The following is a 22,370-nucleotide window of genomic DNA, read 5'->3' on the forward strand; positions in this document are numbered from 1 at the left end:
ATAAGAACATAATTTGACTTAACCTAGGACATCATTTCAGAAGAACACAACACATCTGGAATATCAGAAAGTTTGGAATCAAAGTAAGTTTTAGAAAAGAAGTGGAATAAGGTTCACATGAGCAAAAGCTGGAGGCAAAATCTGGACTGAAGCCATAAAGAATGGTAAGGAAATGGCAGAGCCTGGAAAATTAAATGGCAAAAACAGAAAACTTGAATGTGTCCAAAAAAAAAAAAAAACAAAAACAAAAACTGCCAGCACTACAAAGACAAATAGTACAGGTATGTCCAAACCTGAGAGCATCTGGGCCTAAAGTGCCTCAACATTTTGAAAAGAAAAAGAAAACCAACAAAATTTCTTCAGATGTTAAAATTATTTTTATATAATAACTCATTATTAATTTTAAAATGATTCATGTCTCAAGATCAAGTGGAAAGAGCTCCTACTCAGCTGAGAACAATGTGTTCATGAGATTGCTTATAGTTCTATTCACATGAACAGATATTTGCAAAAATCAGCCACTGTAATTACCAGTGCAAAACATTACAGATTATTATTTCATTATTATTATCACTTCAAACCTCTCAACATGACTGTAAATGTGACTTCTTAAGTCAATGACATAGAATTAATTGGCAATCACAAACTAACTATATTTAGCATAATGATAGAGTAAACCCTGTTTAATATAAATATGCAAATGTCAACGGCATTGTTATTTACAAAGACAACAAACAAAAGCCATCACCTGTATATTCTTCAGCTTATATTATTTCATTACATTCTAATTTGTATATGAAATAATGCCTATTCTGAGAGAATTTTTTAATTCAAAGGAAGTTTGCAACAGTGTTTCATAATAGTAACACATTTATATATACACATGTATATATTCACATATATTATTATACTACACATCTACTTAATTTCTGTAGGTTATGGTAGTGTTTTTAACCTCTTAGAAATGCTGATTAAATGAGTTCTTTAAGTAATTTATGAAAATTAGACAAATGAAAATTACTAGATTGACATTAGACATGAGACTTGTTAAAGTAAAATAACCTACTGTTGGCTCTTGTAAACATTTTCTTCCCACATTACATGCAAGTGGTCTTCTTGTGATATGTCAATGGCTAATTTTTAAATTTTAAATCTGAAGCACTTCTCCTTTATAATCTGTAGGCAAAGTTACAAAGGAGTACACAATAAAAACAAAAACTATATCCAGCAAAATACTCAACATTGTTGAACAATTTACAGGGTAAATTCAGAGCACTTCTGTGGCCCAAATGCAGGAAGCAGGGAGGGTAGAAAATGAACATTTTGTTCTTCTAAGCAGTGGTAATGAAGGTGGAGCCCTGATTTTAATACCTCAAGAAAGCATACAATTGTTATAAAATTATGTTAGCTTTATAAGAAACAGACTTGAGTGATCTAGAATAAGTATATTAATAAATTTTATTTCTTTTTATAATAGTCATTCATATCAAAGTAGAATGCTTAGCCAGAATAAATATTAATTTATACCTTGTAGACACCACTCTATTAATAATGTGTATGGACTTGACCCAAGTAACTCACATAATAATGTACCTTTTGAGATTTTCATGATATATTGGGAGGGGTGCAGCAAACTGAAGACTAATAGGCACAGTATAAATCACATTTTTATGATAATAAAAAGCATATAAATACAGGGAGGCAGAGGACAAGGGCAAGGACAGCTTATAAATGCCTAAAAACAGATTAGGAAGAATACCCATAAAATCTATCAAGAGTGGATGGTAGCCTAGAGGGCCAGGCCATTAATAATTATAAGAAGGGCTACTTTTCTTTCCATTTTTTTTTAATTAGGTCCTATTTTTCAAACAGACATTATGAATCATGTTGCATAATTACAGAAAAAGTAAAACTGACTCTCTTCAAGTAAAAATAAAGGCATTTCAAATATCAAAATAAAAAGTTTTCCTGGGTTGAAACACATGTCAAAAGTCCTATCGTTTTCTACACATCTAAAGAAATATACATGTGCATATATACATGAAAGTTTAACTTTTTATTAATGTAAAAAATTTCCAAGGAAAATCTATTCCAGAGAAAAATATTATTTTTAAATCTGTATGTTCAGGAAATTATATAAACTGAAAATATGAAAAGAACAATTTAAACTCAATCAAAATGCCATTCCTTGGCTTTCCAAAAGAGGGAGATATAACTCCACTGCCACAAACATATCAATTTGATACATAAATGATCTATTCAAATACACAACTTATCAAGAAAATAATTTTAAGGAAAAACTCTAACTTATGTGTTTATTTTAGCCTTATGATTTTAATTGCCTAAAAAGCACAGTTAAATCCATGAAAAATATCATGATCTACAATAATAAAATGAAAGCTGTTCCAGCTCCTTTACAGAAAGCTCAATAGTAGAATAAAAATGTGACAAAAGGCCGGGCGCGGTGGCTCACGCCTGTAATCTCAGCACTTTGAGAGGCCGAGGCGGGCAGATCACGAGGTCAGGAGATCGAGACCATCCTGGCTAACACGGTGAAACCCCGTCTCTACTAAAAATACAAAAAAACTAGCCGGGCGTGGTGGCGGCGCCCGTAGTCCCAGCTCCTCGGGAGGCTGAGGCAGGAGAATGGCGGGAACCTGGGGAGCGGAGCTTGCAGTGAGCCAAGATGGCGCCGCTCACCCCAGCCTGGGCCACAGAGGGAGACTCTGCCTCAAAAAAAAAAAAAAAAAAGACAAAAGACCAAAAAGACTTATGCTATTTAGATTTTGAAAAATAGGTTTAGAGATGACAGATGTCAGTTACTAAAATGTGTACCTCCTGGTTGTTACTTGAAAATTAAAATTTAGTATTTTTCTGAACTAGAGACAGAATGCTACCCATTTCTTACAATGATTATTAAAATTTTCTCTCCTTGAGCAGTGGTCTGTTGCTCCCATTGAAGAGGTCCTTCGCATCCCGTTAGCTGTATTTCTAGGTATTTTATTCTCTTTGGAGCAATTGTGAATGGGAGTTCATTCATGATTCGGCTCTCTGCTTGTCCATTATTGGTGTAAAGGAATGCTTGTGATTTTCGCACATTGATTTTGTATCCTGAGACTCTACTGAAGTTGCTTATCAGCTAAAGGAGTTTTGGGGCTGAGAGGATGGGGTTTTGTAAATATAGAATCATGTCGTCTGCAAACAGGGACAATTTGACTTCCTCTCCTCCTTTTTGAATACCCTTTATTTCTTTCTCTTGCCTGATTGCCCTGGCCAGAAGTTATATGCTATGTTGAACAGGAGTGGTGAGATAGGGAATACTTGTCTTGTATCAGTTTTCAAAGGGAATGCTTCCAGCTTTTGCCCACTCAATACGATATTGGTTGTGGGTTTGTCACAAATCGCTCTTATTATTTTTAGGTATGTTTTATCAATGCCTATTTTATTGGGAGTTTTTAACATGAATGGATGTTGAATTTTATCAAAGTCTTTTCTGCATGTACTGAGATCATCATGTGGTTTTTGTCTTTGGTTGTTTCCATGATGGATTACATTAATTGATTTGCATATGTTGACCCAGCCTTGCATCCCAGGGATGAAGCTAACTTGACCATGATGGATAATCTTTTTTGATGTGCTGCTAGATTTAGTTTGCCCGTATTTTATTGAGGAATTTCACATTGATATTCATCAGGGAAATCATTCTACTATAAAGACACATGCCCACATGTTTACTGCAGCACTGTTTACAATAGCAAAGACATGGCACCAACCCTAATGTCCATCAATGATAGACTGGATAAAGAAAATGTGGTACATATACACCACAGAATACTATGTAGCCATAAAAAGAAATGAGATCATATCTTTTGCAGGGACATAGATGAAGTTGGAAACCATCATTTTCAGCAAACTAACACAGGAACAGAAAACCAAACACTGCATGTTCTCACTCATAAGTGGGAGTTGAACAATGAGAACACATGGACACAGGAAGAACAACATACACCAAGGCCTGTTGTGGGGTGGGGGTGAGGGGAGGGAACTCAGAGAACGGGTCAATAGATGCAGCAAACCACCATGGCACATGTACACCTATGTAACAAACCTGCACGTTCTGCACATGTGTCCCAGAACTTAAAGTAAAATAAAAATAAAAAATAAAAATAAAGCTATAGTAATCAAAAATTACAATAATTGAGATAACAGGTATACACTGGTACTGTTCAGGCAAAGCCAAACATAGGGTGAGCCAGTAATAATAGTACTTACTGTATCAAGTTCTTGCAATGAGTCAATGACAAAATATATGTAAATTAGTTAGCTATCAATGGGAAACATTCAATAAGCGGTAGCTGCTTATGTTGGTATTTTTCATGCCTCCTACTTTGGCTAACAAAGCAAGAAAACCAATGAGCTGCTTATTCTTATCTTTTAATAGATGATGCTGGGTCTAGTAATGAGGTAATGAGTGTTTAACAATATAATCATACAGATCCCTGTTTGAGAGGGAAAGGAACTTTATGTCTATTTAGTTGTGCCACCCAAAGGAGGAAAATCCATTTTTCCAATTTAAAAACTTGAAACAGCCCATCGTGCCTCTTCCACAAACCTAGCTCCTTGGCTTGGCAGTTACTTCCACAGGAAGCCACTTCTACTGAGTGGACTGTGTCCGAGCTCTCAGGCTTATTGGAGCAGATAAACATTAAAAATAACTAATGTATTAGATTATTTCCTTACAGGAAGTAATTTTTATAATTCTGATTCCCTGTGCATATTACGGTAACAGGTACATAGAGGATACTCAATACATATTTGTTGAACTAGTGAAAATATGAATAAATAGAACTCGGCAGCTAAAAATCAACCTTATGAGGTGATGGCCTGCAACCAAAGCTCCACCATGATTGGGAACTTTCCTGTGCTTCAACTAAAACATCTGAGGGTCACAGAATCGAGGCGTTCAGGGATTTCACAGCTGCAGCTGGTGCTAAGCAGCTGTTTGCGATTTAGATTGGTGCCTTTAGTTAATTGATTGCAATAAGTAAAAACTCAGTAAAGTTAATCTGCTAATTATCTGAAAAAAATAAAAAAGAAAATGGCAGAAAAAATTTCCACAACACTTTTTAAAAAGTACTAAGTTCAGTTCTCAAAAAAAAGTTCCGAACCTAAAATAAAGGTTAAAAATAAAACAGCCATTAAGACCTAAAGCAGCAATGAAAACAATAATAGTTGCCTTGCCACAGTTTCTGTAAAATTAGCCCTTACAAACTATCGAAGAATCAAATTGTTTGATTTACTCCTTTGAAGACTGGGTCTCAAAATGGCTTTAACACTCAATACATATATATATTTTTTTTGAGTGTCTACTCTGCCACGCACTGTTCAAAGAACTGAGAGTATACAGGAGGAAAAAAAAAAAAGCATAGCAAAGACCATGCTTTCATGGAGCTTACACTGACATGGAAAGGGGATTATTTATATTAAATTTTAATTCCTCTTATCATATACTATCGGTATTTTTCTCTTTTTCACTACAGATTAAGAAGAACCCTGACTGCCATCTCTTGTTAAACGTCTTCTTATTCCAAACAATATTCTTCTCTGCTTACTATTATTATGTGTGGCAATATCTTACTAAATTTTATATACACTTATAATTTCATTATTTATAAAATATTTTTAACAACCTACAAAATAAACATACTGTGCATTTTGATTTAATACATTTAAGTAACTCTGAGTTAATACTGTTAAATAACAAATGCCAATAAAAATAACAACTCAATCATAGGATTTATCATGGTAAATGTCCAAGGAAGAAAGACACAAGGGATAAGGAAATATTATATAATTATATGACCATGGAGTAAAATCAAGCAAATGTGGAAAGATTAGATCGCTTCTCTTGTAAACAAATGCCTTAAATCTGTAATCCAGACTTTGGAGCCCATCCCTCAGACATCCCTTGATGAGACAAGAGCGCCGATTCTAACTGCTCTGCAGACCTTGAATACAAAACTACATGGTCAACCAAGGCAGAGGGAGTGTGGAGGACACTCAGCCTGCCTCCAACAGAGAGACCCTGGGCTAATTCAGGTGGCATTATCACAGAAGAATATGATAAACAAGACCGCACCACCACCATGTCAGAGGCCAGAAAGAGGAAGAACCAAAAGAAGCAGTCTCCAAAATGCATGAGCGTCCAACACAGCATCCCCTCCCACATCAATTTCATCCGACTTCTTTACAGATAAAAATCTTCTCTACTTTGGCTGATTTGAAGACAGGTTTCATTTTTCCATTAAACTTTCTGTTTCCCAAGCTAAAGTTTTACAATTACTCAAAATCACTTTTAATATATCATTTCTTATATAAAGTTTCTAAACTTGTGATAATAATACAACTAAGTTTTGTTCCTTACCAGTCAAACAATTCTAATCTAACCCAATTCAACTCAGCAAGACCCTCTCCTAAATTTTCCTCTATTTGTACATTTAGACTGTTTCTCCCACAATTATCCTTCATCAGTTACACATTCTAATAGTTTAAATCAAACTTGGCAAACAAGATAAAAAGAACATGCTAAGTTCAGGAAAAAACAGGAGGGAGGAAACTACCTTTAATTTGGATCCATGAGGCACAAGTACAGATTTATTCTGCTTTGGTGGAATATACAGCTCCCATTTTCCATAATCCAGTTTTTTATATGGGTATGAAAATGGATTCCAACCATCTAAAAAAATAAAGAAGATCAGTTAACAACAGCATGATAGGACTAATAATTAATGAATTTCAAGAAAAACAAAATACTGTTTTACTTGCACAAAAAATCAAATTGTCTAAAAAATTGTTTTCTAAAGTTTTAATCAAAATACTAGTGGTTTAGAAAAGGCAGGTTATTCTTAATTTACTTATAAAATATGCATTTTGAAGTGTGCTTTTGCATTTTATAATTAAATTAAGACTATAACATTTTCCGTTGTGGTTTCAACTCTAATGCTTCTGTCAATAAACAGAATGCAAAAGAAAATGATGGATCCTTTTTTTAGAAAACACCATCAACAAAAAGACACATTATGAACAAACAGAAATGTGGATGTCATGGTAGAAAAACAATGAAAAACCATTAAAATCATATAACATTTACTGAATTTCATAAGAGTGTGACAGAGTTGACATAAAATCTAAAGAAATGCCTTAATCAAGAAAGACAGAAGGTTATATAAAGTGTAGGAAGTAAAGAAAAGGTGGAATGCAGGATGTGGAAGAAAGTAAAACAAACAAGAGCAGACCCCCACACACGGAAATTAACATATCATAAGGGAGGCGTTAAAAACCAGTGAGTCAAGGACACACTATTAAATAAGTCCTGCTGGAACAATTGATTATCCTTCTGAAAATAAAATAAAACAGATCTCCACCAACTAGTATGTCCCCAAATCATTTGAACATAGATTAATATTTATACATGATAGGCAGAACCACAAAATGCTTAGAAGAAAACAGAGAAATGCATTTACAATATTGGAATATCAAAGGTTTTTTAAATGAAATATTTTTTAAAACTATAAAACTTTAAGACTGGTAATTCTGACCATTAAAACTGTAAACTTATCATCATAAATACATGAATCAATAGAATGACAAAACAAGCTATAAACTGGGAGAATACATTTGTAATGAATACACCAAAAGACAGAGGGCATCCACAATACATGAAGAACATTGTAAGTCAACGAGACAAAGAAAACAAACCAAGAGAAAAATTGACAAAAAATTTATTCAGGAGAGGACACTTGAATGGCCAATAAACATATGTAATGATACTCAAGCTCACTGTTTAATCAAGCAATCACAAATTAAAACAATAGTAAGATATTTCGCACTCAGGGCATTGGAAAAAATTAAAAGTCTAAAAATATCATCTAGTCAGCAACCATATAAAACATTGCTGCTGAAGGTAGTATCATTGGTAAAAACAACTTGATATCATATGTGATGCAAAGTTAAAGACATCTTAACCCCATAGCCCAACAATTCTGTTTCTAGGAAATAGCTTAGAGGAATTATCATAAATGTATACAAGAAGGCATTCAAAATTATTCACTGAAGAATCCTTTGCCATAGCCAAAACACTGGAAGCTATCAAAATTTCAACAGCCACAATATGGGTAAAACTTTGCAATATAATTAAACAACTGGATGCTACACAATGGTATAAAATGAATGGATTAGAATACCAACATATGCAAATATCCCACATACAAAAGTTAATTTTAAAACGGTACAGAAGAAAAGCATTTATATCAAGATCAAGAACTATCAAAACATTATATGAAACTTACTGATATATATGTATGCAGCAAAAATATTAAATCAGAAATAGGAATATGAAATACCAAATTCTATGGTGATTCCCTGTGGGTGGAAGAAAGGGAACACAAGAAGCTTCAATAATATCTGCAATATTTTTGTTAAAGTGAGTTGTATACACATAGATGTTTATTACATAATTTGCTATTTGTTTATGCCTAAAATATTTCATGGTATTAAAAAAATCAAGCAGCCTTGTGGCATATACTGTGTTGCTAAGACATTACATTCTCAAATAAGGACATAATAAAGGAATAATCAGGAAACTCATCTTATGCCATGTTTTCTTCCATTACACACCAACATTTTCACTCTTCTCTCTCAGCCAGTCTGAACATTGGGGGTAAAATAGGGGTAAGAAATAAGATTTAAATAAAGGTTCTTCTAAACAGTTACCTATTCCCCATCATGAAGACAGTCTGAAAATGTCTAACAGCAGTTTGTCTTCAAGGGCAGCTCTACAAGTTTGGTACTGTTATACTCCTCTTCACCTAAAAACCTCAAATACATCGCACCTAAATACGCTGTGACATTCCATTACCAAAACAAAGAGTTTAGTCCATAATTAGAGAAAAAAAACTAATAAACGTTTGGAATATAAAAATCTAGGTAATAGAACACTATATGATTACTGCATTTCTTTTTAGCTAATAACTTAAGACAAACAGCAGATCTTTTCCCGGTTAGGTAGATCTGAAAATACAGGGTACAGTTCATTAGTTCATTCATTGGTTCATTAAATATGTATTGCATGCTTAATGCAGGCCCTGTTCAATGCCAAACCAAATTTAGCATTCCAAATTAGTCATATCTCATAAAGAAAAGGTTAAATTGGGCTATAATAAACCAATATAAATGAGAAGTACAATGGCATATCCACTAAAAATTTATTAAAAGATTCGGATACTTTGAAAGTGAAAATTCAATGATAGGTGAAATTTAGATATGCAGATTTATTTGTAAGAGTTGTTTCCCCACTGTGAAAATGGCTTCCAATATCAGTTTTTGAAAATTGATGAACTAATTCTTTAGCTTGATATCAACTATTAAGACTATTTAAATAAGCAAAGTATTAATATTTGGTAAAAAAAAAATTCTTTTACTATGTCATATTTTTCTTTTATAATAGTATAATGATATAAAATCTCCAAAAGCATATGCTGATTATTTGTAATTATACACTGTGAAAAACATGTTTTCTTTGCATCTTCAAGAGTTTCATTTTAGTAATGCCCTTCTCCTCATGGGAACTCAGGTGTTGGCTTTCACTGCAGGTACTCTTTTCTGTCAAAGATAAATCTTTAAAGCAAGACTGAGAACATCTTCACATATTTACCCCCACCCAAAAAGAACCCAGTACATTAGCCATCATAAGCTATGTAGAGCATTCTAAAGATTTCGTATGGGAGAGAAAGAAGAAGGTTTGCAAGCATATACGTCTGAAAATACTTAAGATTTTTCCATTACTCATTTTTCTCTCCAAATAAATTCCTCTTCAGCTACCCCACTATCAGATTTTCCATCTCCTTGACTCTTTCTCTAGTCATTGCAAAGCCCTAAATTCTCCTCTCTCATTCCTTTATTAGTGTTTCTTCTTTACATTAAAAACATGGGCACCAACCAAAATATTCACTTCTACCATACTACATCACACAAAGGAATTTTTCCAGTAAAACCAGTTCCTGCCTAATATGAGTTTCTCAAAATACCCAATAAAAACAGCTTTACTCCATAGAATACACATATCTCAATATCCAGAAACAGAATAATCAGGAAAATCACTGGATTTGGATCCGTGCTTATAAACTTAACATTAAACATTTAGCTAAGAAAGAAGGAACTATCATTAAGATGTATCCAGGTGTGATATCAGGAACCAATCATGGAAGCATAGTTAAAAATAAATACATAAAATTCAACTTCAAATTGTTGGTATAAAAATACTGAAAATTGATTTTAAGTAAAATTTGATTTAGAAAAACACAGAAGGCAAAATAATATAAGCTGGTAGACACATTTTTGGGAAATGCGCGTCTTGTGAAATAAGTCATGTGACTCTATTACAGAATATAATTGAAAATAAAGTAATAATATTAATAACAATAATAAATTGTACCAAGCCATATCATAGCCTACCTAAAGACATTTATAAAACAAATCAGGTCACTCAAACATTTTTCATTTAATCCTACACGGACTTATGCTGAGTACACGAGAGAGAATTAATTATGTAATGCAAAGAGTTTGCATTGCTATGCAGACCTGAGGATAGAAACAAACATGACTTCATCATGTGTGACAATTATTTGCTTCTCTACCAAGCATAGAACTACACATAGAACTAGAATGGTCTCTATCTAGGTCAGTGGGTTCTCAAACTATAGCTCACATGAGAATCACATGGATTTGTTAAAATACAGATTGCTAGGTCCCAGCCTAGAGTTTTCTATAGAGATCTTTGGTGAGGCCCAATAATTTGCATTTCTAAAAAGGTCACAAGTGATGTTGATGCCAGCGGCCTAGGGACTACAGTTTAGAAACAACTGCCCTGGTTAAATCCACTTAACACTTTTGTGAGTAATTTTCTAGATGAAGTTAAACTAAAAGGCTATCAAATAATATATCAACAGGTCAAGGGACTTCTGAAATCAAAAATGTCATAAGTAATCCTTTGAGGTAAGTGTTAATCACATGAAACATAGGATTTAAGATTTAGGATTGACTGGGGTTATAAAGCCCAGGAAGGGTGAGCAGGGAGAATCAGATTAAAGACACAATTTCAGAGATCAAGGAATTTAAATGTATTAATGTGAGGGAACAGAAATGATAATCAGAACGTGAAAAGACAACATGCATTAAAACCATTATTGAATATACTATTATTAGTGTCTATAGATAATATTTTCTATAATATTCACACCAAAACATAGTTTGGTTTAAAAGTATAAGCAACTGATAACAAAATGAATAAAAAATTAAAGGTTTATTTTTCCCACAGAAAAGTGATATTAAACCTTTTAAATACTAACAATATTAACTCATATTGTCTACTCTCCATTATCTACCATAACCTAGATATTGCTAGGCTCAAAGTTAGGTACCCCGAAAACAAGGTGTGCTTATTTTTTCAGTTTTGGTGAAATTTTAAGAACATGTTTCCTACATGCACGAATTATTTTATTACAACATCTGCTGAAACATTTGATGTTTATCAAGTACAGAAAACCTGATACAGTTCTCTGTTTTAATGATAAAATGTTAAAATTTATTAAAACTTAGGTACACAAATAAAGACCATACAGGTGCTATTTACAATTGAGATAAATGTAAACAAATATAAAGACCTTTATGATGATCCACTTTCATTAATGAATAGTAAATATATTTTGTCATAATTTTTCTTAGTAACATTTTCTTTCCTCTAGCTTACTTAGTTGTAAAAACACAGTATATAATATACATAATATACAAAATACATGCTAATTATTGGTAAGGCTTCTCGTCAACAGCAGGATATGAGTAGCTAAGTTTTGGGGGAGTCAAAATTTATACTCAGATTTTGAGTATGTGGGGAGTAGGCATGCCTAGCCCCCACAGCGTTCACAGATCAGCTGTATAGTCTTGGAGCAACATTTAGGAACTCCAAGAAAGTAGAAAGGATTCTGATACTCTTATGTCTGCCTAGTTTCTCTTGATAGAAACTTTTGGAGTGTCATATTAATGTTTTTGTTGAGATAGTGACTAAGTAGCATTCTTGGAGTTCAGCATATTTTAATTTGCAGTCTTAAGTCTGGAATAAAGGTAGATTTTAATTATAAATTAAAGTAAAATATTTCTAGGAATCACTTGGCAATTAATATGTACTAATTACTCTTTTAAAATAAAAATACATACAAACATAGTATTTGAACCTCCCATACTAAAAAAGGTCTTATATAGCTAATCTACAATAATTAATTTTTTTTGGCCTTCTGAATTTTTCTTTCTTTTTTTATATTTTACTTAAGTACTGGGATACATGTGCAAAACATGCAAGTTTGTTACATAGGTATATGTGCCATGGTGGAAAATCTGATATATTTCTAAACCAAACATTTTAATAGGTATTTTATTATTAACAGGCTTAAATTCCTCATATGTGATGAGGCATAAGATTCTATTTGTCCACAGACTCAAAACAAGCTGACAAAATTTAAATCGAGATACGGAAAAGAAACAGTGCGATGCACAGTTTAATATGAACTGCAAACACACATTCGGCAAAGGTGATCAAACATTAACTAAGGTCACTGTATCAGGCACACAAACTCTATGTTTATCTCATACCCAACAACCTTTCCTTTTCAAATGTACTAATCCTCACATAAAATTCTCAAATGTCAGCTTCCTTCAAATATTCCCAAACTCTTTGATTCACAGTGGAGTACCACTCTTCATCAGCACTTAGCCACTTCATTTCTGCAGCGTTTTTTAGTTTAATATAAATTTTCCTTACACATGACTGAAATGGTTCCAACTTAGTATGTAGGGTCTTCCATTTTTCAGGAAGATTCCAATGTGCTAAAGAGTTTGGTTTGCACTTGGGCCAATCCCTGCCGGAGGTAAGATGCCTGGCAAATGCAACAGGCAAGGCTAATATACAAAGGCTAATATAAAGTCAGTACTAGCCCATATGGCAGATATCAATCCCATCCCATCTGAAAGGATATCCTCAGGACAAAACAGTTGTTAAAAATTTGGAATATCACCACTTTGGAGCAAGGAAACATCCTTCCTCACCATATGATGTCATTTAATTACTTCGTATCAGGCAGAATGTATAAGAAATTAGAATGCAAAGGCTTATAAAGATTGAAGTTTGGGGACTTTGCTTGTATCAAGGAAGAATCTTGTCATACAGTACAGAGCTGGAATTCCCTATGGCATTGTTCTTACCCGGGATTATGAAGGAACTACCGTGTGTGGTGGGCGACAGACAGTAGCCCTTTCTGACATATAGCCCTGTGCTGTTTGATTTTCTCTCTTCCCCTCCAGATAATTCTCCCTCCTCTCAGCTGGGTGCAAAGGAGTCATCCTTCTTCAACTTCTGCTGGCAGCTAGTACCCTGGGAAGGACCGTAATAAGACACTTCCCCTCCCTAACACTATTACCTTGGGGAAGCTACTCTTAACACATATTAGTTTCGCTTAGGTGTGCTTTTCAAGAACAATCTCTAAAGTATATCAGAGTGCCACTAAATTCGTAATACATTATTTAAAGAAACAGTGCTCAGTCATGTAATCTCCAGCTTTCTGGAAATGAGAAAATAAATACAGTAATTTGTTCATTACTTAACAATGGGGATACATTCTGAGAAATGTGTCATTAGGTAATATCATTATGGTGTACACATTATAGATTATACTTATGCCACCCTATATGGCATAGCCTACTACACACTAGGCTATATGGTATAGCTTATTGCTCCCAGACTACAAATCTGTATGACATGTTATTGTAATGAATACTATAAGCAGCTATATCACAATGGTGAATATCTGAGTATCTAAACATTAAAAAGGTGCAGTCAAAATATTATAATCCCATGGGACCACCTTTGTATACGCAGTCCCTCATTGACCAAAATGTCATGCAGCATATGACTAAGAGTTAGAGCTTCACTTATTAAATTGTTATTTAAGGTATTTATGGGAGAAAAGAATTTTATTATCAAAAAAGTGTGGTTTTAAATAAAAGCATGTTTCTTTGTTTCTAAAACAGTATTTACATTATGGTATTTTCTATGTAACAAAGGGTATGATAAATGGATATACATCGTTGCTTGTAATTTTAAATGAAATTAATAGTGTTTCATCAACAAACAGTATTTATACTATGATTCTTCTTATGTAAGAGAGTGATAAATATTCTTGTTTATAATTTCCAAAAGCATAAAATACAGCAAACAATGAATAGAAATTACTCTGAATATGAGAAGAAAATGCACAGATTAGTAGTCGTCCAGGATTGTACTCATTATATTTTGACTACAAAACCATGTAAATAATTCATCAAACGGGAAAACGTAATAGGTCTAAAAAGAAAAAATAAGAAAAGCCCTTAAAATATAAATAAACTGAAATAAATGAACATAATTGCATATCAATAGTAGCATATCAGGCAAATCTGACTCTAGACTGAAGAAAGTATTGATAATTTTATTAAGGATAAGAGTTACTATGTTACCAAAAATATCTACTGATAGTAAGAATTGCATAAAAAAGTACTAATGACAAAATTGTACACTGCCTCCAGTTTGGTTTAAATTATGAAAAACAGAACAACTAATGTACATAAGGCAAGGGAAGAGATGAAACAATACTAGCTAACTATTGATAAGTGTCAAAGCTGGGTGAAAAGAATATAGAACCTTATCTCTATTATTCCACAGAGTACAATATTTCTGTAATAAAAACTTAAAAATGAATGTTATGAGGTCTCTGTGCACAAATATGTGTCCAAATCTCTTTTCTTGCTATCAATTATAAAAAGTGATATTATAAAGCACAGGGCATAAGGTTTAATATACTTATGGTTCTGAATACAGATTAACAAACTACTTTCTGGATAGGTAGTTTCCATTAATACACCAATCAGCCGGATATGAGGATGTTCAACTACCCATAACCTCATCAACTCTGAAAATTATCATCTTAATAACAGGGCATACCTGCCTTGATCAATCAGGGTTCACTAAGAGACTTAAGCCCTAATGTTTTAAGAATCCATTGTATGCAATAAATTAACTCCCCTTCAGTGCATCTAGAATCGTATTAGTTACATATAGTCATTGCAAGAATTTGGAAAATAGGCACTCAAATAATTTTCTGTGTTCTGTGGATCAGATGCAGAACCTCTCATTATTGTTCTAACTGTAACCAGTAGCTTTTGATGCAGTTTTCATTTCTTTTCAAAACAGACTATAATTGTAACTCTGATTATTCTCTCCAATACTATCGTTATTTGTGAAAAACTGTATGGTGGGTATTATATTTTCCTTAAGATTTTTTCATTAATTTCTAGTTTTAATGAAATGAAGTTCGTCAGGAGGCTTACTTTGTAGTTCAACACAGGGGCAATCAAACCATTTACTTATTTACCACCCTATTTACTTGCAGGAGTAGAAACCATTCAATTATCTCAAAACAGATTTTATGGAGAACTCCAACATTAAAACTACGCAAAGCATATAAAGGCAGAGCTGAGCTGGTTGAAATGCCTCTATCTGGCCGGCTTCCTCCTCATTTCTTACCCTCCCTCCAGAGCCCACCGCATGCAACTCAGTTCTAAAAAGTGCTCCAGTGTATAATTTATCTTTGTAGATTTTTCACAGATCCTTGAAAGTATGTAATTTCATTTTATTCAAATTCTCCATTTATCTTCAGTTTACTTGACCCGCTGCAAGCTAACAGTATATTAAATACTACCATGACAAGGGAGTTTGAAATGTTATCCAATTTTGGCCGGGCGCGGTGGCTCACGCCTGTAATCCCAGCACTTTGGGAGGCCGAGGCGGGCGGATCACCAGGTCAGGAGATCGAGACCATCCTGTCTAACACGGTGAAACTCCGACTCTACTAAAAACACAAAAACAAAATTAGCCAGGCGTGGTGGCAGCGCCTGTAGTCCCAGCTGCTCGGGAGGCTGAGGCAGGAGAATGGCGGGAACCCGGGGGGCGGAGCTTGCAGTGAGCCAAGATGGCGCCGCTCACTCCAGCCTGGGCCACAGAGAGAGACTCCGTCTCAAAAAAAAAAAAAAAAAAAAAATTATCCAATTTCACACAATTCATGCCATCTATAATTGACCAAAAATAAACATTATTTAGGATCTAAGGATAATGACATTTATCTTTGCTGTGGCTTGCATCATTGATCGCTTTTTACCTAGTATTATGGACTGAAAATTTGTATGCCCCCCAGATTCATGTTAAAATCTTAACCCCAAATGTGGTAATATTTGGAGATAGGGACTTTGAGAGGGAATTAAATCATGTGGGAAAGCCCTCATGAATGGGATTAGTACCTATATTACAGGAAACCCAGAGAGCTCTTTCTGTCGCTTGATCATGTGAGAACACACTGTGAGAAGACAGTGTGCAGCACTGGAGCGGGCCCACACCAGAATCCAACCACGATGGCACCCTGATCGCAGGCTTCCAGCCTCCAGAACTGCAAGAAATAAATGTCTTTTGTTTATATGCCACCCAGTCTATGGTACTGTGTTATAACAGCCCAAACCCACTAAGATACTTGGGTTTGGTTTGGGTCTGAACATGACTATCCTTTCATTTTGTAATTTCTCAGTAAACCAGAGGAAAACTAATGGGTACAGCTGTAAAGTGAGACATTATTTGCTTAGAAAGAACATAGAAAGGATAAAGTAGGAAGGAGAAGAAATGTAAGAGACTTGTGAATGCCACATGGTCTATAACCAGAGGTAGCAACAGTCATCCTGTGGGCCAAGAATGGCTGTCAAGTATGTTTTCAGTAGCTAGCTATCTCTCCATTTTCCCAAACATCTGGGGCCCAGTAGGGGGACTCTTTTTAGACAGGGAGCACACTCTAGTTCCCTGTTCGATGCCATATCACTATCAACTGCAACTTAACTGATTCATCACTTCCTTGGTTTCAGCATGTATTTGAGTTTAGGAACTCTCCTCTATACCCTAAAACACAGTCTTCTATCTTAAGATGCCCCACCTGACCCAGTCCATGGTGTGGGAGCATGGCAATGGTTTACAGTAATCAAGAAGGGACCTACATAGATCTCCCTCCTAACCCTATAGCCGCGCATGAAAATACACCAATAATGTTAAAATAATGGTTTCTAATATAGCTAGCAATGTAACAGATAAAAACTCATGTGTCTCTGGCCAACTGGTTTTCAACAAGGATGACTAAGACCATTGAATGAGAGAAAGAATAGTCTTTAAAACCAATAGTTCTGGGACAACTGGATCTCCACATAAAAAAAAAGAATAAATTTGGATTCCTGTTTTGAAGTATATACAAAACTAACTCAAAATGACTCATGTCAGAACTAAAATTAGAAAACATATGTCAATCTTTGTAATTTCTGTTCTTTAATATCACACAAAAAGTACAAGAAACAAATGAAAAAACTGATAATCTGACATCTTCAAAATTAAAATTTTTGTATGTCAAAGGACACTATCAAGAAAGTGAAAAGGCAGTCCACAGATTGGGAGAAAATATTTTCAAATCATATATTTGATAGGGGACATGAATCTAGAGTACATAAAGAATATTTAACAATTAAATAAAAAAGACAATCCAATTTTTTAAATGAGCAAAGGATCTGAATAGACATTTCTACCAACAAGATGTACAAATGGACAATAAGTCTACAAAAGGATATTCAAGGGCTGGGTGTGGTGGCTCACATCTATAATCCCAACATTTTTGTAGGCCAAGGCAGGAAGATTGCTTGAGGCCAGGAATTCAAGACCACCCTGGGCAACATAGCAAGACCCCATCCCTACAAAAAATAAAACAGCTGGGCATGGTGGCACACGCCTATAGTCCTAGCTACTCAGGAGGCTGTGGCAGGAGGGTCGATTGAGCCCAGAAGGTCAAGGCAGCAGCAAGCCATGATCACACCACTGCACTCCAGCCTGGATGGGAGAGTAAGGCTCTTTCTCAAAAAAAAATAATAATAAATAAATAAATAAATAAATAAATAAAAATAAACATAGTAATAAAAAAGGGTATCCAACGTTATTAGTCATTAGGAAAATACAAATACAAATCAAAACCACAATGAGATACCACTTCATGCACACTAGGATGGCTAATAGATAGGAAGTGCTAGCAAAGACACGGGAAAATTTCAAACCTCAGGTGCTACTGGTGGGAAGATAATACAGTGCAGCCCCTTTGGAAATGCTGCAGTTCCTCAAAAGCTAAGGCAGAGTTATCATTAGACACAGCCATTCCACCCCAGCCGAGATACCCAACTAAAATGAAAACACAGGTCCACACAAAAACTTCAATACAAATGTTCACAGTAGAATTACTCATAATAGTCAAAAGGTGAAAACAATCCAAATGATCATCAATAAATGAATAAACAAAATGTTGAATATTCATAGAATGAAATATTATTTGGTCATTAATAGGAATGAGGTACTAATACACACTACAACATGGAACCTTGTACACATGCTAAGTGAAAGAATCACACCACAAAAAAACACATATTATATGAGACCATTTATATGAAATCTTGAACACCAGCAGATTTACAGACACAGAAAGTAGATCAGTGGCTGCCTAGTGCTGGGGAAATGGTAGGATGATGGCTAAAGGGTATGGCATTTCTTTTGGGGTGCTGAAAAGGTTCTAAAATGAACTGTGATAATGGTTGCACAACTCTTTTATTATATATACTAAAAGCCATCAAATTGTACACTTTTAAATGGTGAGCTATATGCTACATGAATTATATCTCAATAAGGCTGTTAAAAAATAAAACTTTTTTAAAAAGTCAGGTAGCCTTTATTCATTCACTTCCACTGAGCTTTTGCCCTAGAATAAAATCAGGTTCTGTTGGAGACACTGTAAAGGAAAAGACCACATAGTGAGACATATAAAAATTTAATGCTGAATGGTTAGCTTGGTCAATAAGCAGAATAAAGACTCAGGATGGATAGCTGAAGATTCTATGAAGAAAAATGATTAAAAATTTCAACGCTTTGCCAAGGTAGAGCAACTTAATCACATTTGGAACTACAAACAACAACAGTCTCTTTACTCAAACGAAAATGGGTATCCTCTTCTCAAACCCAGATTAGATGGTGGTAGCTTTAGAGGTGATTACCAACTTAAGCTAACAATGATGATGCAAGAACTTATCTTTTACTCTGAATGAGACCTGTAAGGAACATAAATCTATAACTTTTACATAGCACCCAAATGTTTTGCTATCCGGACACAGGTTTGGTAACCAATGGCCTATGTTATTATTTAAGAAACCTGACAAAGAATTGAGAGAGGAATTTTCTTTCATTTTACATATACATTTCATATATATTTGAGGAAGGAGAGCTGTGAACAACTTTATATCAAATAATATACGCCCTTTAAAAAAAAAATTTGAGCAGAGGTCATCTCAAAACTAATGATATGGAAATGAAGAGTCTTATTGTGATAGAAATAGCAAAATCATTACAACAACAAAAAATAGGAAGACGTGGTGACACTGATTCCAGTAGCAGTAGTTATGGATTGTCCTTAGTGCTTGACATTCAACATCTAATTCAATTACCTCAAATGTACTATGAAGTATTACAATTTTCATCTGATGGATGAGAAAATACGCTCCAAGAGGGAGAGTAACAAAGACCAAATCACGGAGCTACTACATGACAGGCAGTATGTGTATCATGTTAGTCTGCCTCCTGCTTCTGTCTGTATGTGCTCTTATCCTCTATGACACGTATACAACAATCTAGATCCAGCCCAGCATCTATCTACTGGGTGGAAATGTGGATAATACCTGTCCTAGACAACTCGAGCTGCTATAACAAATACCACAGACTGGATCACTTAAACAAAACACATTGATTTTTCACAGTTCTGAAGGCTTTGGAAGTCTAAGATCAGGGTGGCAGGACAGTCCAATTCTTGATAGCTGTCTTCCCAACTTGCAGAGTACTGTCTGCACGTTGTCTCACATGGTGGAGACAGGAAGCCTCTCTCTGGAGTCTCTTATAAGGGCACTAATCCCATTCATGAGGGCTCTCCTATCAAGATCTAATAATTACTTCCCAAAGCCCCCATCTGCATATTTCATCACATTGGAGATTAGGGCTTCAACACAGGAATTTTGAGGAAACACAAACGTTCACTCCACAGCAGAAATTTAACTAGATTTTATGTTTGCCCTCTCAATTAAAGCCATCCAGGAATCGTATGCTTTAGCAATCCAAATTTTTCTATGGAATTTTTTTTCATAAAAAAGCTCACTAGTACATTTTCGCAAGCCCTGAAAACATCAGGCATGTCAATATAGCAGCTACACCAGAACGAAAGCTACATCAGTCTGTCAAAACACAGGATCCCCTCAACCACACTGCTGGGATAAGTCACCATCCCCAGCCAAGTAAGTGACAAGAGCATGATTCAGGCCACTCTCTGGATATTCCACCTTAAATGACAACAAAGTGTTTTGTTAACGTTTACAACATGCCTAGCATTAATCTTGGTGTTATAGCCTTGTGGAGGATAACAACAAAAATATCATAAAAGAGAATGACAGCAAGACAGACAGAGTAAGAAAATAACAAAAATAATTCATTTTACCAAGTAGCTTCCGGTATCTCCACAGAGAGGTAAACTTGTATACTCTACTTCCGTGCAGCAGCAGGTTTTCTATTTCACAGAGAAAACTGGAGCCAGTAGACAAGAACTTCCTCAGCTTTCCACTCTCAAACCTATGAACTGGTAAGTGCAGGCTCCTTTACCTGCTTTCCTTCAGTCTGTGAGAAAGACATGTTTTTCTCGTTGTTGTTTTGTTTTAGTTTGTTTTTCTCTTGTTCAAGGCTAATCATTTGATTCCATTCTTCTTTTTTTTTTTTTTTTTTTGAGACAGAGTTTTGCTCTCATCCCCCAGGCTGGAGTGCAATGGCAGGATCTCAGCTCACTGCAACCTCCGCCTCCTAGGTTCAAGCAATTCTCCTGCCCCAGTCTCCCAAGTAGCCAGGATTACAGGAGCCCGCCACCATGCCCAGCGAATTTTTGTATTTTTAGTAGAGATAGGGTTTCACCATGTTGGCCAGGCTGGTCTTGAACTCCTGACCTCAGGTGATCCGCCTGTCTCGGCTTCCCAAAGTGCGGGGATTACAAGCGTGAGCCTTTGCGCCCAGCCGATTCCATTCTTTTCTCTTTTGTACAATTTTTTTCTAATGTTCTGTTGTTTTCAAACATGCTCTCAACTTCTTTATTCTCAGCATTCAAATATGATGCATTGATGCATTGGCTGAAAGAACATTAACAACGGTGAAGAAAACCTCTCTTTTTGATCCAAGTCATTCTCTGGCTATCCTACCACTGACAGACCGATTTCCTGACTGCCATCTCTACTTCCTCATATCTCTTCAGCTGATAAAATGTTTCTGAGATACTCTGGCAAAGGTCGCCATAGACTTGTAAATTTCCAGTCCCAACAGTTCTCTGCGGACTTCAAGTGGCATGCATTTTCACTGGCATTTGAAACTCCTGGTTCCTCCTCCTTGGGCTTCAGTGATACCCACCTCAGTTGCATCTCTCAAACAACAATAAAGATGGGGATGAAAATGAAGGAGTGCATTTGAAAGCTACTTCACAGTTAAATTTGGTAAGACGACTGTTTGGTTATTAGGGGTGGCAGAGAAAAATAATGTTTCGCTTGAGTGGTTCTTTAAATGGGACAGAGAATATAAAGTAAGAGAGAAGGGAATTGTAAGAAACTAGAAGTAGTCATCTACAGCATCTACTACAACATCTACTACTGCAGGAAGATAAAGGAAGAAAAGATACCTAAATGGAGCAGGGAGGGAAGTAAGATAAAATAGCGAATGCAGGTACATGGGGTACTAACCTCTACCATTATTTTTGTTTCTTATTGCAAAACAAGGATATATTCTGCATACAAAAAAATAGATAGATAAATTTTAAAGACACTAGCCGGGAGCGGTGGCTCATGCCTGCAATCCCAGCACTTTGGGAGGCTGAGGTGGGCAGATCACCTGAAGTCAGAAGTTTGAGACCAGCCTGGCCAACACAGAGAAACCCCATCTCTACTAAAAATACAAAATTACCCGTGTGAGGCGGCATATGCCTGTAATCCCAGCTACTCTGGAGGCTGAGGTAGCTTGAACCCGGGAGGCAGAGGTTGCGGTGAGCCAAGATCACACCATTGCACTCCAGCCTGGGCAACAAGAGCGAAACTCTGAC

The 22,370-nt window shown here is 35.3% G+C and overlaps 1 protein-coding gene across 1 annotated transcript in view; it reads right to left on the reverse strand.

The window, feature by feature from the left end:
- Positions 1-22,370, reverse strand: part of GBE1 (1,4-alpha-glucan branching enzyme 1) — a 265,726-nt gene that overhangs the window by 173,199 nt on the left and 70,157 nt on the right. Inside the window, exon 3 of the mRNA XM_007986177.3 lies at positions 6,621-6,736. Coding sequence (XP_007984368.3) covers positions 6,621-6,736 — 116 coding nt within the window. The remainder of the gene's footprint in view (positions 1-6,620; positions 6,737-22,370) is intronic.

This window comes from Chlorocebus sabaeus, chromosome 22, assembly GCF_047675955.1.
Source record: "Chlorocebus sabaeus isolate Y175 chromosome 22, mChlSab1.0.hap1, whole genome shotgun sequence".
Taxonomy (NCBI): Eukaryota; Metazoa; Chordata; class Mammalia; order Primates; family Cercopithecidae; genus Chlorocebus; species Chlorocebus sabaeus.